At 38.5% G+C, this 19,132-nt stretch overlaps 1 protein-coding gene and 1 long non-coding RNA gene across 2 annotated transcripts in view; both read right to left on the reverse strand.

Moving 5' to 3' along the window:
- The window catches only part of nbn (nibrin), a 14,169-nt gene extending 8,875 nt beyond the window's left edge, over window positions 1–5,294 (reverse strand). The window contains exons 1-6 of the mRNA XM_020607201.1: window positions 5,149–5,294; window positions 4,547–4,668; window positions 2,785–2,912; window positions 1,460–1,619; window positions 1,268–1,371; window positions 1,067–1,184 (exon numbers count right to left, since the gene is read on the reverse strand). Coding sequence (XP_020462857.1) covers window positions 1,067–1,184; window positions 1,268–1,371; window positions 1,460–1,619; window positions 2,785–2,912; window positions 4,547–4,668; window positions 5,149–5,179 — 663 coding nt within the window. The 5' untranslated portion in view covers window positions 5,180–5,294. The remainder of the gene's footprint in view (window positions 1–1,066; window positions 1,185–1,267; window positions 1,372–1,459; window positions 1,620–2,784; window positions 2,913–4,546; window positions 4,669–5,148) is intronic.
- Window positions 5,295–6,762: 1,468 nt separating this feature from the next.
- Window positions 6,763–8,295, reverse strand: LOC109964180 (uncharacterized). The gene is made up of 4 exons (XR_002275479.1): window positions 8,047–8,295; window positions 7,841–7,951; window positions 7,164–7,272; window positions 6,763–7,053 (listed from the first exon to the last, which is right to left on the reverse strand). It is a non-coding gene; the product is annotated as an uncharacterized LOC109964180 (long non-coding RNA).
- Between the last annotated feature and the right edge of the window lie 10,837 nt (window positions 8,296–19,132).

The raw sequence follows: 19,132 nt of genomic DNA on the forward strand, positions 1-19,132 counted from the left end.
AATGCAAACTCACCAGGGGTCATAAAGCTGACAAAATCCCAGTACTGCGAGAAAGGTTTGCTCCACAAAACATAAAGGTCATTTTTTAAGTCATTTTTGTCAGAGAATGTACAAAAAATAACCTCTTTATATCAATAATGTCAATGTGGATGAATGTGTTCAAGTAGCTTTACAGAGGAGATGTTATCCAGCATCCATAAGACAACACAGTTCACCTCATACTGTTGTGTCAATGAGGCAACGCAAGACAGCACAGGTTTGCTGCCTCAAACAATTTCAATTCTTCATGTGGTTCAGAGCACTCATTACCTGCTGCAGCCTATCTATGTATCTCCTCTGTATCTGATGTCACTGGAAGGCTCAGATTGTCATCCATGTATAGTCAGAGCTGTGGTATTCTACAGCAGCAACCCTGAAGCAATGGCAAACCACTAAAATGGTGCATATATCAACTGATTAACTGCAACTTTTTAATTAACATTTTTGCCAAATCAAGAAAAATGCCACAGATGTCTTGGTTAAATTTTAAAAAAGGAAACAATTTCTTATTGTCCTTCATAATAAATGGACACTTTTTTTCTTGCTAATGGCACTACTTAAGTGTTACAGTAAAAAGTTTGGCTCTGGTAAACTTACAGGATGTAAGGAGGTAGATATGTTTAAAACTGATGGAAGTCACATTAATTCCATTTACATTTTATACATTGAATAATTCATCTAGAAAACAACTGATAAAGAGTGAAAATAATCATCAGCTGCAGCTCTTGTAAACTCCAGGTCCTCCACTGGTGCATCGACTCTCCCAGAGGATCACACTGCCTGGCAACGGATGTACAACTGATAAACACAAGGCTCCTAAGATCATATGACATGCACTCTCTCTCTCTCTCTCTCTCAATAGGGTGCTCATTTCTATATCACTCATGAGTTTTCCTGTCTTTGATTGAGGATGATAACGACAGGAAAATACAAGTGCTCACTTGACATCATTATATTCTGTGGCTGGTTAACTAGTGGTCTGCAGAGCATGAACACAACATGCTCACAAAGAAAAAAGTAAACAAACCTGTCTGGCACTGAGGAATATGAAGGTCTTTTCTGTGAAAAGCTGTTTACGAGCTGGAATCGCTCCCAGGTTAACAGCCTCTTTACTCAAGCAGGGCTCATCGATGTCAGGGATGAAACTTAAAACAATGAACAGGTCACATGAGGTAATATTTGATTCAGTGTAGCTGACGTGTATACGTGGGGATGGATGGTGTTGTACCTCTCAGCTTTAGGAAGGGGTAATTTTTGCTGAACAGCTTTGTTGAGCTCTGAGAAGAACTCTGGCTTCATGATGGGACAACAGCACAGCAGAGCAGAAATCATCTAATTAGAAGAACAGAAAGCACATCAACACGTAGTTGGGGACAAACACCTGACATGCACTAACAGTGATACAAAGTCTGGTCCTGACCTTAACAGTGACTTTACCAGAAGGCATAGCCAGGTGGGTGCAGTCCTGAGTCCAGGTACTGACCAGCTTTCCACCTAATGCCAGCAGGGCCTGTGAAAGTGATGCCTTACCATCACTGTTCAAACATGAAGAACACACCACCGGCTTCTGATGGTCCACACTGAGGCAGAGAAGAACCCAGGAAGGAAATTCACAATGCACTAGATTTAGAATTGATGAAATGTTTAAAGGTGAACTAGCAAATATTTTACACATTGCCTGATAAATCGGGCGAAAACGGGACAGGGCGTGATATTCCTATAGTGCCCCCCCCACCCCCCACCCCAAGAACCTCTTCTCTACTCTGTGTTTTCAAAGTATGGTCCATAAATGAGCCCTGCCTGACACCTAGTGAAGGATATAAGAACTGTTTTTCACTGTGAGCCATGGAGGAGCACTTGGCGGCTAAAAGTCTGAAACAGTGGCTGTCTGACTGAAGAGGTCTCGTTCTTCTGTGCAGAGAAAGCGGGACAAAGAAAGACTAAGAACCAGGGTTAAACTTCGTTTGGCTTTGTCAGAATCAGAATCAGCTTTATTGGCCAGGTGTGTTGGACACATGAGGAATTTGACTCTGGTACAGTGGCTCTCAATGCGTATGTACATAGCCTTATGTAAGGCAGCAGTGGGCAAGTAACCAATATAAGGCTGAGAACAGAAGATGGAGAGTGTTAAAAAGCAACCAAAGATTTCATTCAGATCTTGTGTTCTTCTTTTGAATCGATTAGCATCTAAAGCTAATGTGTTTGTTTTGGTAACATTAGCAACCTAGCATGGTCCTGATTCTACCTTTATATTAAAATAATATGATTTTAATTTTGGAGTAAATTGAGCTTTGTATAACGTTAATGCTCTATGTCACATTAGCAGTAAGCAGAGCATTCTGCTGGGCTTACAAATTTACTTGTTAGTCAGCTAATGCTAGCTTCAGATTGGAGGCTGCATTTTGTACAGTTTCACACAACCAGATATCTGTAGTTTAGGTCATCGCTAGGAAACAGGATGTGGTGGGAGGGGCAAAGAGTGGTTAGGAGCGACTTATAGTGTCAGTTTGTTTTGAGTCTCACCAGACCATCTAGCAGCTCAAAAAAACAAAAACAAAAACAAAACAAAAAAAACTAAAACCTTCAGGTCAAGTGGCTTTAGCTCCATGACAGACTGACCAAATTTAGGTTTTCCAAGTTCTGGGGAAATACAATTGAACACCAGTCAGTGATTGCAAAAAAAAAACAAAATCAATGTTCTGTGATGTAAAAGGTAATAGTCCAGATCTTCTTTCTGTTACATACCTGAATTTGCTGTGAAAAACCCCAAATGTGACATAGTCCCCTGACTTCAGGTTCACAGGTGTGTGCTCTGTTACACGCTGGCTGTTGACAAATGTACCATACTTGGACAAGTCCTTAAGAGTCAGGGTCTAAAAGTAAAATATATGTGAGCAACCCATAAAATTGTCCATCAGTCAATTATTTATGTGTCAACAACAAGCACATGCTTTAAATTAAGCCTATGATGGAAATGTATCCCAAGCTCAAAAAACTAATTAAACCTTAAAGGTAAGAATAAACAGATCTTAGTCTTGTTTAGATGCTGAACTTGTGACAAATGAGACAATGGCTAAACATAATAATAATAATTCATTTTACCATTATCAGACAGAGAATACCTTTTCACACATTGTTACGGTATAATAGATTTAAGAAGTTATGAATCAAAATGCAAGCAGTAAGCAAAAAATAAATCCAGGGAAATCTGATAAGTTTGAACAAATGAAAATGTATTTATAAGGGTTGTGATGCAATGCTATAATGAGAACAATAAGGTTACTAATACTAACCATTATTACAAAACAAAAAGGTGAAATTTGTAAGATTACACACAGTTCTTCAAACACAGCTTCATGAGTTATGCACTGAGCACTTTATCTTTGTCTAAGGATCTTGAAGAGACTGGGTGGTGTTGCGGTTGCCAGTGACCAGAACTTCAGTTAGGTAGGACCAGTGCACTGCTCTTCTGTGTGGCATTATACATATAAATATAATCCTGTTACTCATATAATTAGTAGATTATTGAGTGATACTGTGTAATAAGGACAAAAAAATAACACATTGATAATCCTAAAAATTAAGACTGTCTACTGTACCAACTGTATGCACTCCAACACTTAAATATTTTCTAATTCTAATGTGTGTGATAGTTTACTTGATAGTTGTTGTTCACCAATTCATACCACTGAAAATCATATCAAAGTTTTTACACCATCATTAGGGGGCAGGAAGTACCTTGCACAAGTCACTGTTCATGGTATTGGGTGGGGTTTGTTTTTCTATAAAATAATTTTGATGGGACACTCGGCTTTATGCTGAGGCAGTAAAAGTGTCTGCATTTCAGCCTTATTGGTGGTGAATGGTTTGTCAGGCCTACACCTGTCTTTAGTCAGGTACACCTCCACACACACCTCAAAGCTAGCCGTGTGAATTCCTTTTGCCACAAAACCTCTGTGTGTCATTCAGGCTCTTTCAAACAGCTTATAAAATGTATCATTGTGCTGATATGAAAGACAGGCAAAAATGATGTATTTAGAACACACCGAGCATATGAGAAAAGGGTGGAGAAAGAAATTATGCTGCTGCATTTGCCATAGGAATTCACTGTACCCACTGTATCATCTGCACTCTGTTAATGACTAAGATTATAACATTCAACTTTCAAGCCTATAGATAATGAGTGTTTGTTACTTAAAAATGAAGTATGATTTTAACGTGCCTATCTGGAGTGTTTGTCTCTGAATAAACTACAGAAAAACCTGCAAACAGATGAGAACTACAGAGGAAAGTAAAGACAGTAACAAAATGCCTCTGTGGCACTGTTCTACACAAGGATTAAATTAAGGTGCATAACTTGGTCAAAATGATTCTCTGGCTCTTAATGCTATGAATTCCAGTTCTGCTGTATTTGTTTCAGATTACAGATATAACCGTGCAATGTCTTTGGAAGAGCACAATATTTAATTCTCTGTTTAGAGAATCCTCTTTCACCTATGTCTCTCACCTGGTCAGTAGCAGTGAGGTGAGCGTGAGCCCTACTGATGGACTGGTCGTTGGGTAGGACGATGTCACAGTTCTTGCGCCCCACCACGTATTCTTTACTGGCGAGGAGATAATTGGTTTTACCTGTGAGTGACAGAAGGCCAAGTTTGTGTGACTTTCTTAAAAAATGTGACAGTCCAGTTTCCCCTTCGTTAAAGTCATTTTGGTATACATTAAATCTGGGAATACAGATGTTCTGGCCACCACACATAGGCAGAGCCAGGGGGCAGGGGTGGCCATAGCCATATGTGTCTTGACCATAAAACAGAAATAATCTCTCACCACAATTTGAACACTAAACGAAACTTTAGATATAATCACATGACGTCACTCCAACGCAGCCTCTACACTCCAAAACATAAAATCCTATCCGACACTCTGGTAACTGTTAACCAGAGACCACTTATATACATCCTAAAAGAACGAAGCCCGCAAACACAGGTAATTACACCTACTTTTGTGTTACGTTTAGCTAATTTTATCAAGTCATAAACTTTACCCAGCTAGCCTCGTGACAAGCAAGCGTTAAAATATCAGGCATGTTTTTTTTTTTTTTAAAGTTACCTCCAGGATACAGGGGTGTCAGTATCCACATTTTATCGCCTTCTGTTACTTTAATATACGCAAATTAAACTGGAGTACAGTTACATTTCCAAACAACCACCAGTGGACACCCACGCCGCGCCACCAAATGACGTACAAATACTGCGCCGCTGATTCCCTTTCAAAATAAATGTCAGTTCTCGAGTTAGTCTAATATTAATGATTCTGGCTTTCCCTGAATGTTTTTACTTAACTTAACCCTTTAAGTCACCCCCTGGCCTGTAAGTTTCATGTTCACATTGTCTGCTTCGATGTTGTTCTTGTTTTTATGTTCTTTATTTTATGTTATAGTCCTTTGTTTCCATTCTATTTACTTATGTATAACTGTCATATGCCTTAATAAAGTATTTAAAAAAAAAAAAAATTAATGATTCTGGCTAATTTTATTCTACTTATGACAAAATTTTATATTCACAAATGCAAATTTTTTAAATCTAAGCCCTTCTTCCCTGCCCTGTTATGCGAAATTAAAAATTATTTTTCTTCCATCCTGAAGAGCGAAAATAAAAACGCTATCAAAATTTGTAATATATGTACATCCTTGAATGTTTTTACTTAATTTAACCCATTAATTCACCCCCTGGCCTAAACGTTTCGTACTTACATTTTCTGCTTCAATGTTGTTCTTGTTTTTATGTTTTTTATTTTATGTTATAGACCCTTTGTTTATGGTCTACTTTCTTTATGTATAACTACTGTCATACACTTTAATAGAGCAAAAAACAAAAACAAAACAAAAAAACAACAACTAATGATTCTGGCATAAATTAGACTCCATCAGTGTCACGTTGCCAGATATATTGTACATCTGTAATGGAAAATAGTGATAACAGGTTCGCTCAAGGTTATCTCCTACATCCACTGGTAATCTAGAAGAGGAGAATCTTAAAGAGTAAAAAATAGGCCTCTAGCAGTGGCAATGACAAAAACATTAATTTCGAGGCAATCAGTCCTCGCAAAAGGAACAGTGCGGTTCAATGACTACATTTGCTAAAACTGCTTCTGCACTTTTGCCAAAAATATTCCTAGTAGTCATATATAAATCAAAATCTGAGTGTAATGGTGCTGCCTTTTGGAGATAAATCTGACCTGGAACTTCTCCAGAGACATTAAAATTAATATTGTTATAACAACATTGTAACAACAACAACATAGTTCATTAAAGTAAATTTGATGAAATTGCTAAAACAAATAAATAATTTTGAATCTCTGGACCAATTTAAAAATTCTCTCTTCAGTGTCTTAAAGCTCTGAGCTCCTGTTACAAAGACATGTAGTCTTCTATATCTTTGTAATTACATATTTAACAGAATAGCTCAATATCAACGGTATTTTAGGGTTGATTCTGTATTTTGAAGATCATTACTCAGTCCATAAATTAATAAAAACTAGATAGAACAATTACAAATAAATTCACTTAATCTTGACATGTGAGGAAAAACCAGTCATGAACAACAAATATAAACAACACAATTTAATAATGTTTAAATATACATATAAACTGAATTAACAGAGAATTCAGATGATAGTTATTTGTAGGTTTTATTGTAAAATTCTGAATAGTTTAGCCTCTCACAAATCTTATAACCTCATAATAAAATTATATATGTGGACGTTATGTACTGAATCCAAATAAACATCACACATTGCCATTGCCATTAGCTGTATTGCTATTAATAGCACATTATGTACTAGCCTCAAAATAACGGATCATTGTCAGATTTCCATGCTTGGCCTGCAGCTGGTCTGAGCTGGTCATGTCCCCAGATGCATGGTAGTTTATTATTGGCCCTCATCACAGCAACACTAGTACAAGAGTTAGGGTTGATTTCACACCAGCCTGGATAGTCCACAGGTTTAGATCCACTGTAGAGAGGATTAGAGTTAGATTAGAGGACAAAACTACATCCATATTTGATTTGGATGGGAACTCGAGAACTTTTTCCACTTTATTTAAGATGGAAAAACGAACTCACTGGTCACAACATCCTACTCCAAAAGGCTCCATACAGACACACTGGTAACAGTCACTGGTCATCCAGCTCTCTCCCATCCCATACACCTGCCTCATGTGTTCACAGCTTCCTGAGAAGGAAAAAAATCTATATACAGTATTTATATAAAATATAGTCTACAAGTAAAAGGGCTGCAAATATCCTAAAATTTTGCTTAAATAAAAATGCTTAGGTATTATTGGTAAAATGTGCTTTAAGTATTAAAGATGAAAGTAGTCATTATGTAGAATGGTCTGTTTCATACTGTTATTTTATAACAAATGCAACATTATAATTCCAATAGTACTGATATAAGCAGCATTAAAATTGCCCCTGATCCTAGTGAAACTTATTTTAAGTGCTTCATGCATTCTTGGGCAATTTAATCTACAACAGTGCATCATATATTATAAACTGATCTTATGTTTTAGATGGAAAACATGGATGTGCCAAGTAAATATAGCAGGTAAACAACTGTAGTAGAGTAAAAACAACAACAACAACAATATTATTTCTTTCTGAAATGTTGTGAAGTATAAAGTAGCATAAAAGTTTACAATTAGCTCAAAAGTGTACAGAGTTTCAATGATCAAATAAATGTATTTAATTAGCTACTTAGCACCACTGGACATATACATACATTTACACATGCATTGTACCTTTGGTGTTGAAGAAGCACTCCCCACTGTTATGCACAGAAAAACATGGTATGCCGCTGCTGAGGAGCAAGAGTGACACCAAGAGCGTTTCTCCTGCTGTGTTTACCATTCCTTGGAAAAAAGAAAAAAAAACAGAGATGAGATTAAAAATGCCGTACACCAAAAACATAATAATCAGATCAGAGAAATATGTAGTTTTTCCTTACCTATTTCAGTTTTCAGTACTGTGTTATATAAAATTTTCTGTTGCTGTGTTTTCTTTCGAGGTTTCTCTGATTGCTCCTCTTGCTTTCATTCACCCTCTTGTTGTTGTTGTTTTTTTTTAAATCCCTTCTCTTGTCTCCTCTTCAGTGCCGCTCTTGATCTGGTGCACTTTCTCACTGTGGTCTCAGATATTTATACTGCACCAGCACATCTTTATCTCCACACTAATTTGTATTTTCTTCAACTCTATTTGTCCATCTCCCCTCACTCACGAACTGCTTTTCTATTTCTGTACACACAAATACAGTGTGCACACCTGCAAACGCACACCAACACACCGACACACCAACACACCGACACACAAGCATTATTATTACAATGTTCATCATTCCCTCTTGTACTGAAATTGCCCCAGAGTATACAGTGTGCACTCTTTCAGATAACATTTGTCTCAGGCAGTGCCTTTTGACTCTGCCAGTAGATCACACAGGTGACACCATCTACAGGACAACCAGCCACTGACCTATTGTCCTACACAGGAGCTGCATGTGTATGTATGTCTATAAACATAAACCACTGATCCCTCGTCAGGATCTAGATGTATGTTTACCTATTTTACTGTGACATTTAGTGAAAACTGATAAGCTCATTTTAAAAGGGCCATGTGTTTGCTTTTATTGTTAAAGCCTGAAGTGCGTTTAAAGACAGATCCTAAAGATTTTTTAAATAATGATTAAAATCACTGATGTACTGATCAGTTGCTTAAGTCAATTTCATATCATATTGTTAATGAATCATCAAAATACAGCATTCTGAATATGTTTTTACATGATTTTATGAACATTAATTTCTATTAAAAGTCTCTTTGACATAGGTTGCTTTTGTATCCTTGTGCTTTTAGAAACAGGTGAGGGGGGTGTGATATTAGAGGCTTCTTGGTAAATTTTGAAAGGTTTTTGTGTTGTTTCTTTCTCTATGCCAGGATATGTTTGAATAAACCACCAAGTCCACTGATAACATATAGAGTATGTCTGCAGACACACACGAACAGCCACTGATTTATTTGTCAGTAGATGTTATTGCCTAGAGGCAGAATTTAAACTGAACCTGTTCATCCTGGCTGACACTAACTGTGCCGAAGAGACACACCTCTTGTGCAGAATTACACAACTGTATAGGATTAACATGCTTACAGAACAATCAACCCTAAGACTGTTAAGACTGAGCTCAAATACATAGACATACATGGTTTTCTGCTGTGCTCCTGTTCAGATGTATTCATGTTTTTATCTGCCTCACACGGCATCTGTTAAATATTGTTGTCAGACAAGTTTTGGTTTGTATATGCATTCTTGTATAATTAGACATCCTTCAGGGTAAGGCTTTCATGTCCCATTGTAGTTCTGAAGTAAGCAAGTCTTGTGATTCCTTTTTGTTGGTTGCTTTTTTTAAGTTAAGTGAACCTTTACACAATAACTCATTTGATTTTAAAGCTCATGATTTGTCATGTCAGTGCCAATCTGTCCAAACAGTGCTCCCGCAGGCTTGTCCATATCATCATGTAACCAAATATGCCCCCTGGGAAAGTTAACTATTACATCATAAAATGCCTTCTGAAGAATTCATTTGAATGGAAAAAAAAAAATTCAAATGGCCAAAAGCACGCCCACTTTATGTAAAATCTGTTAATTAATGTATAAAAATAATAACTCAATCATATAGCTCAAACGTTTGGTGCAATACACCATGAATCAGGAATGCTGAGACAGTAATGAATTGCTGTAGATGATGTTAACCCACCATTAGGTTTTGTTCATGTCCTGCATGGATTTCATAGTCATTAATAACAGAACAACAATGAAGCAGAACCGGTTCCTCGTGTTTAGCAGAAGAACAAGAATGTGAGAGACATTAATCAGTAACAGACAATGAAACAGTTGGCACCTCCCTGTTCTGCTACGTCTGTCTTCATCAACATGTTTGGCTATCCCATAAGTCCAGGTGTCATAAACTTGTGGAGCCAGAAACCACGCCCGCTTTTCACACGGATCAAGATCAAGATTTGCACCCTTAGATCACTTTATAAACAAAAGACTCTGTCAGTGTGCTTATATGTGTGTTTGAAAAAAAAGGTATAAAGTGCAATGTGAAATTCAGAATCACCTTTTTCTTCATTATTTTAAATAAAAAATATAAAGAATTGTAATAATAATTAATAAATGAATGTAAATGTACTTTTTTGCATTTACTTTTCACAGTAACACACTACCATACTAGTAATGAACCATACTTGTAACAGAGATTACTTAAAGAAATACTACTACAGTGACATAATATTTAGACAACAATACAATAAAGTTTACTGCTCAAAACCATTTACCTAAACATATAATATGAATTCTTCCACGTGATGCAACAAAATGATTAGATGTCAGTGCCAGACTCTGTAGGAATATGTCTGATATTTAGTTGACATAATAAAGCAAAAGAACAACCGAATATCAAACATATCACACAGCCTCTAGCCGATCGAGCCTCAGCAGACTGGAAAAACCTGTAGCAGTGAGGGAGTGCTAAAGAATGGAAACACCAGACAGTTGGTCTCTTTGTTCCTAAATGAATGTATCAGAAGTCACATACACATACGCCCTGGTATGTATAATACAGCATAGAATGAATATATATAGAGAAAGAACCTGTCCAACACAAAAAAGATACAACAGAGGAAAAGCCTTGGGAGCAGTTAGTAAAACAGGAAACTGGAGCAGCTGTTGTCATTTGTGATCATGTAGTTTACATCACTCCAGGACCCACTGAGTTGATAGGAAGTAGTCAGAAAAGAAGAAGCAAGTTAAAGCATGTGTAAATACAGACAAGTTACTCACCAGTTCTTTCTTTCCATACATGAAGTTTGGCCATGTCAATACAAATCTTGGTAAACAAGTGGTTCAAGTAATAAAAAAATGTGATCAGTTTGAGTGTGATTTTTGTTTTTGACGTGTCAAACAGTAAAAAGGTTTTAAAAAGAGATTCACAGCTAACTGTAAAATATGCATGTGCTATGATCTGTGAGTGTGTGAGCAATTCCTCACCAGGACAGCATTTATATATACAACATTGTAGTTTGGGGGGACCATTTACACAAACTCTTTCAGTGCAACACACGGTCGTAGCCCCACGTAATTAGAGGTATATTGATCAGCTGCAGTGGCCTGCAGCCTTTCCTCCCCACATTAGCCTGATCAATAGATGTGATGTTCATCCTACTGTGAACAACCCCCCACCTCCGCCCACACACACAAATGACCGCAGATATGAGTCAAATAACTTTTACTTATTGCCTGTAGGGAGGACAAATGTAAACATACAAAGGTCACTTCACTAATTGTATCCTGCTTCCTTTAAAAATAAAAAAATGACAAATTTTTTAAATTAACAAGTGCACATTTGTATTAAATACTATAGTAAATGTATTTTTGTCATAATGCTTTTAATGAATTTTCATGAAAAATGATAAAGGTATAAAGGTTAGCATAGCAAAACCGAATAAATACATCTATGAATTTTGTCTGTATCAGCATTCTTAAAATTAATTTTCCTTCACAATATCCAAATTACTATCAGGAGCAGCTATATTTTTGTCACTGCACAGCCAGCTTATGGAAATATTGTAGAATAAGGCAAAAACAACTTTGGATTTGGATTTCCTAAATGTAGAATTGGTATAAGGAGGTGCTATGAATACTACTTATGCATATTAGCAGTGGTGGAAAGCAATAAAGCACATGGGCTAAGTTCATTGTTGAGGTACTTGTACTTGAGTATTTTCATTTTTTACTTTTTAACCAACACTGCTTAATGTCTTTTAAGTGTTGTGAAAAGGAACAGCGACGTCAAACCATGCTAAATGCTTTATTGTCCCAACTTTTTTTTGGAATGTGTTTCAGCATCAGAATTGCAGAGTGTTTATTTTGAATAGAATAAAATGAATAAAATGGATGAGGTGTCACATCAAATAATGTACAGCACTATTTTCAGTTTTAACTTTGATTTTACATACTGTCCCAACTTTTTCTGATTTGGGGTTGTATTTATATCACACAAAAGTACATCACGTTATGTGTTACTTGTCTATACAACTATACAAAAACGTCAGATCAGATGTTCATGAACCTGAATCTCGCTTTTCACAGTCAAACCCCCCCAGCCCCAGCAATCTCTGTAGCCTCTCCTGGTATGACATGCTGTGGCAAAAATTATCTTATTAAAGCTTGGTGAGTATAGAATAAAGTCTTGATACCAAATCTCAATGTTGTGGCGCATTAATTCCCTGCAGGGAAGGGGCAGTCTCCATACAGAATGCTACCAGTAACAGTCTGAAGAGAGAGGCTCCTAGCATGGAGGGCTGCATCCCTTCTTATACACACACATACAAATGCAGGTAACAGATGCTCCAGTAGATACAAAGCAGGATACAAGTTATCTGGTTCAGCAATCACACAAAGCCATGTTTATCTCTACTACATGCTGACACAGTAAACTGTCTAGTTTCACAAGCACACGGATAACTGCATAGAATAACTACATAGCAACAGTCAATACACCAAAAAGGGTGCTGATATAAATTTCCCATTACAGACACTGACCTTGTGAGCCTACTGGGGCGTAATGATAGCCCTCTGATTGCCTAATTGTGAGCCTGGGGGGAGTATTTTAATCTCCAACAGATGGAGAAAAGTGTGAGGCAAGGACAGAGATGACAGAATAATATAGAAAAAAATATTTAAAAAAGGCATTATAGGTAAAAATCCTTTGCAAGACCTAATATTGTTTATATTTAGTCTAATAATTCACTTAAAAGTTTTTTTTATAGTCTTAGCCATCTCTTCCACTAAAACATTTTTGCCTCTGATTTAGTCAGAGATGCAAAGTTATGGTTTCATGCTCACACATTTAAGTTTTAAAGATCAGTGTCTTTGAACAAATCAAAGTTAGCTTCAGTTCAGTTGAATGATTAGTGTTTGACATCTGAGGAGGAGTTTTTATCTAACAATATCTTAGGGAGGAATTTTGACCCTGCTTGTAAGGATGCAGCACTAAAACATCAAATTATATAGAACCTCAATATTTAATTTGGCAAGTTTGAAAAGTTCCATCCTGATCTTTCCTGTGACCAAAGAAAAGGATCCTGCTCCAGATAGTAAAGATATAACAATTCCCCCAGAATTAATAAAGGCCAACCGATTTAAAATCCATGTATTTAAAACCATTTGGGGACTCCACAAACTATACACCTGTTCAGTGTAATGCAATACAATGCATTGGTCCTACAATAATTACTACCATTATGAATGCTAGATTGTAATTTTTAAGAACAGATGAAAACAAGCCAAATTATCTCCAAGTAAACCTCGGTATTCAAATCAAAAATGCAGTTGTTTCAATTAACAGTGTTCATTCATTTCCTAGTGTCCTTTCTGATTAAGTTCAAATTTAATTCCACACCAATAAACAATGGCAACATTTTATTAAAAACTCACACTCCATCAAAAAAATGAAGCTTTGTGATCAGAACACAAACTGTGCAGCCAGAGCTTAATACAGAGTGAGGTTTACAGGGACTGACAGGCAAAGGTTTTGGGTTAATGGATTGCTCAGTATTTTGGTTTTTCTTTTACATGCATGAGCCCTGAGGTTGGGTCACTAAGAAACAGGCAGTCAAGGTTAACAACGGTTATTCAATCCCTGTCTCTGTGTTTTCAGCACTGGCGGTAGAGGAGTTATCTAACAGAAGAAAAAAACTTGATGTAAACACTGAGACACAGAAAACAAGCAGTACCTCATTCAATGCTATTTGCATTTCTCAGACTCCTTTATTTACATGGAGTTAAATATCTGACAAAAAATATAAATGGAGGGGTGGAAAGAAGGTCTGACTTACATCTACATTTTTAGCAATAAAGACATTTAAAGACACTGTTAAATTTCTCTTCCTACTTTGTCTCTCTCTGTGTTTAATCATTACCTGTACAATCAGGATACACAAGATAAGTATTTCACAACCCTGCATCTGCTAAGCCAACCACACTGACTATTAGTCTCATACCGATAATGTTAATTACTATTTTGAAAGAACAATAAGAGGTGTGTGTGCGTATGTGTGGTAATGTGTGTGAGTAAAGACAAGCTCAGTCAACAGTTTAAAGAAACCCTTTCCACTCTAAACCAGTCCTGCAGTAAATTCTGCCTTCATGAAGTTTATTTTGTTGAAACTATTGTGACTGAAAGAGAGGTTTGGCCTAAAGCCATCTAGCTAACCAGCACTGGAAATTTCCATCCACATATCCTGTACTGATTGTTCCTGAATAGGGTCACGGGGGTGGTAACTGGAGCCAATCCCAGCAGGACACTGGGAGAGAGGCGGGGTACACCCTGGACAGGTTACCAGTCTATTACAGGACGGACATGTAGACAACCACACATGCGTGTGCTCCTACGGTGAGTTTAGAGTCACCAGTCAGCCTAAGTTGCATGTCTTTGGATTGTAGGAGGAACCTGGAGTTACTGGAGAGAAGTCACGCAGCCACAGGGAGGACATGCAACCTCCACACAGAAAGGCCTAACCACTGCGCCGCTGTGCCACAAATGTCCAAGGAACCAAATGGCACCATGAGAACACATACATAAGCTCATATAAGTTGAATAAAAAAAAAGGGTACAGCAAATTTATTTACATCAATAAAACTAATAAACAAGTTCCAATACTTTCATTACTTTCATAAAAGATATCCACATACCTCACAAAGACGAAGGCCCATCTTCAAAGTCAGGCAAGAGATACAAAGCATATCCACAGCTCATGCTGCCTGAATTGACCTTTATTATACACTCACTGAGGATTACCTGTCTACCTGTTTGGAGAACCTTGAATGACAACTACTGGTTGTTTAAGGGAAGAAGCCTCCACAGGCTGAGGGTTATCTGTCACACTATTATAGGGAAGTGTTGATTCAACTGCTCATTTTGAAGACTACATTTTGTGGTGCTGTTATAACAAGAGGTCAACTCTTTGACATAAATGGAGTGGACACAAACACCTCTCAGTTTCACACATTTCAACAGCACCACAACATATAGCTGCCAAAATGACAATAAAGTTGATTTAACTAAAGAAAGAGAAACAATGGGATGCCGGGTGCAGACAAGTGAAAGCCGCCAATGAGATGACATGGGTGTTTCTTTCAGGTGAGCCAGAAATCTCAGGTGCTGAAAAAAATGCTCCTGAACTTTGGTATTTCATTGACATAGGAGATAACAACTATCTGACTCATGTGCAAAGCTTCCAACCGCATGAGGTTCAAAGTGACACTCCTTTCCAAAGAAATCCTACACAAAATATTACAGGAAACCGTCTTGAGATTAAATTTATCTTAATGCCTGGACCTGAGAGAGTGGACAAAGAAACTCCTTAACTGTTCTATAAGTGTAGATCTGTACTGTATATCCAGGGCATCGGTTTGGCAGGAGGGCAAGTGTTAGTACCACATACCAGTGCAACCAGTGTGGTGTGTTGCTGTTAACTAGAGCCCAGTGTTACTATTTGCTGTAACATATCAGTATCCTTTGTAGTATTTTTCTACAAATTACCAATTTTGTAACATACACAAAAGATGCTGCTCTCCTGTGTGCGACCTTGCAAATCTCTCTGAGTCAAGTTATTTCTCTTTTGTCTCTTTCTTGCTTATTTGTGCCATGTTAATACAATAGTAAGGACTGCAAACACTATGTATGACCAGGCGACTTTACTACAGCTAAGAAAGCATAGTCTTTTCGGAGAGTTTGACCTGAGCACATTGGACTCTTACCCAGAGCTAACGTGCTATGTCAACACAACGCCAGGCTGACCCCCAGCAGGCAGCTCTTCGGCTGGTGACAAGCTGAAACGAAGAAGAGGCAGACGGGGAGGTGCGGAGTGAAGGGTCTGGCATTTGGTTAGGAGGGGTAGGCTAACCCTCCTGGCTATACTGTTTGCAAATGTCCAATCTCTTGATAATAAGATGGACGAACTCCACGCTTGGATTTCCATGCAGAGGGACATACAGGACTGCTCCTTGCTGTGTTTTTGTGAGACATGGCTGGGTGTAGGAACACCCAACGAGGCAATTACTCTGGATGGCTACTCCGTGTTCAGACACCACTGAAGTGCCACAGAAAGCGACAAGATCCGTGGAGGAGGAACGGTTGCCTTCATCAAACAGTCCTGGTGCACTGACAGTAAGATTATCTCCAAATTTTGTTCTGAAGATGTGGAATACTTAACATCGAAGCTAAGGCCACTTTATTTGCCCAGAGAAATGCAATGTATCATTGTAAGTGTGGTGTACGCACCCCCCTCATCCAAGGAGGAGGCTGCACTCAAAGAGCTGCACAATGTGATCAATGACCATGAAACCACATATCCTGATGCAGCAAATATTTTTCTGGGAGATGCCAATCATTGCAATCTCAGGAAAAGCATGCCTAAACTGCATCAGTTTGTGACTTTTCCCACTAGAGGAAACAAAGCACTGGACCAATGTTACAGTAACATTAGAAATGCTTTCTCAGCAGAATCTAAGCCTCATTTTGGTAGATCTGACCACCTAGCAATCTGGCTCAGGCTGGTCTACACCAAATGGCTCAAGGCAAAACCAGTCCCACTGTTAACATTTGGACTGACGGTACACAGGCTAGTCTGCAGGGCTGTCTAGAGGCCACAGACTGGAACGTCTTGAAAAGGGCCGCAGACAATATTCATGAATAAGCAGAGACTGTGAGTGATTACATCAGTTGGTGCACATCCATATGTGCCCCACTTAAAACTGTGCGTGTCTCCCCCAACCAAAAATCCTGGTTCAATATAGACATAAAACAGAAAAACAGGAAAAGGCGGGAGGCTTTCAAGGCAGGGGACCAAGGGGAGTACAGGAGAGCTGGGTACGAGCTACAGAGGTCTATCAGAGCTGCAAAAAGGGCATACTTCCAAAAACTGGAGAGCCGTTACCTGAATAACAACACGTGCTGCATGTGGCAGGGAATCTAGGCAGTCACAAACTACAGGAACAAACCAAAGATCACGGTCTCCCAGGACGTCACCCTCCCGGACAGCCTTAAGAACCTCTATGCTAGGTTTGACAGGCTGAACATGGATACCCCCTCAAAATCCCCCTGTGACCCGGGGGACACTGCTTAACAGGTGACACACACACAGGTCCTGGAGGCCCTGAAACAGGTGAATCCCCATAAGGCTGCGGGACCAGACGGTGTCTCCCCTAGAGCTCTGAAAGCCTGCGGGGATCAACTGGCTAGTGTGTATGCAGACACCTTCAACCTGTCTTTAACCCAGGTAGGTACTTTATTGATCCCTCAATGGGGAAATTTCAGTGTTTCAGCAGCAATGGAGAACAAACAACATAACACCATGAGAAACAAACACCACACATACATCCTGATAAATAAATTCCAAGTACTCAAAAATAGACAGAATCAAGTATTTGAATAATCAAGAACAGAATTTACATACGTGCAAGCAGTAGTCTCTTGCATTTTCAAAAAAGCCTTTATCATACCGGTCCCTAAGACAGACACATCCACTCTGAATGACTTCAGGCCAGTGGTGCTCACATCAGTCACCACGAAGTGCTTAGAGAAACTGGTCCTCACACACATTAACCACATGGTCCCGGACACCGTAGACCCCCTCCAGTTTGCCTATCATCCCAACAGATCAGTAGATGATGCAGTGGCTTTGGCTTTATTCCACACCCTGAAACACCTGGACAACAGCGGAATGTACGTTAGGATGCTCTTCCTAGACTACAGTTTTGCATTCAATACCATTCTCCTGGGCAGGCTGATTGAGAAGCTGACAGACCTCAGTGCCCCGACTCCCACCTGTAACTGGATTTTGGACTTCCTGACAGAAAGACCACAGGTGGTCGGAATGGGAGGGCGGGTGTCTGCTGAGCTCACAATCAGCACAGGCTCACCACAGGGCTGCTGTCTCAGCCCCAAACTCTTCACCGTGTACACCCACAACTGTGTCTCCAACCATGACAACACCACCATCATTAAATATGTTGATGACACCACCATTCTGGGCCTCATTGGGGGAGGGGGGGACGAGTCAGGTTACAGAAGCTTGGTGAACAACATTCTTCTACATGGAAAGGAGAAGGACCTCTAGGTGCAATACCATGTGCAATATTTGAAACTCCCCACTTTACCTGCTACCTTATTCCTGTATCCACAAATTTATCAACTATGTTGTATTTTTGGGTATTGTTGTTTTTTTTTTTACTTTTGTATCTTATATTTAAACTAGGTGTTCATTCTTTTGGCTTTAAACTCTTTACTTGACTCCAGGAGAGCCCTGCACAAGAATTCCTATATGCCTAGACTGTCTGTTTATGCATAGATGGCAAATAAAAATCTTGAATCTTGAAAATAGACTCTATAATACTTCTATTTTATTATGAGGACAAAATAGATATCGCATCACAGTTTACAGTGGTAAAGCTATTATCAAGTATTGTACTTATGATACTTGCATTCTACTTGAGTATTTCCCATTTTATACTATTATGCTATATTTTAGAGAGAAGTATACTTTTTACTCAATTACTTTCTGCTAGTTATTTTGCAGATTTGACACAAATTATGTGAAAAAAAAATCATAATAAATAAACTGTATTTATAGTCTTAGTTATCTCCATTTGGCATCATGGCACAGTGGTTAGCACTGCCACCTCAGCAAGAAGGTTCAAGGTTCTGTGCCTGCGTGGCTTCTTCCCACAGTCTAAAGACATGCGGTTGAAGTTGACTGGTGACTCTAAATTGCCCATATGAGAGAATGTGGATGTGTTGTTTGTCTCTAAGTGTCAGCCCTGTGAATGACTGATAACCTGTCCAGGATACCACACCTCTCACTCAATGTCAGCTGAGATTGGCTCCAGCACAATATACTCAGAATTGTAATATATTTATTTTTATTTAAATGATGGAATTCAATATTTCTGCCACTGTTAAATGAAGCAATGCTGTGGAGAA

The sequence above is a fragment of the Monopterus albus genome, unplaced genomic scaffold (genome assembly GCF_001952655.1).
Source record: "Monopterus albus unplaced genomic scaffold, M_albus_1.0 scaffold84.1, whole genome shotgun sequence".
Taxonomy (NCBI): domain Eukaryota; kingdom Metazoa; phylum Chordata; class Actinopteri; order Synbranchiformes; family Synbranchidae; genus Monopterus; species Monopterus albus.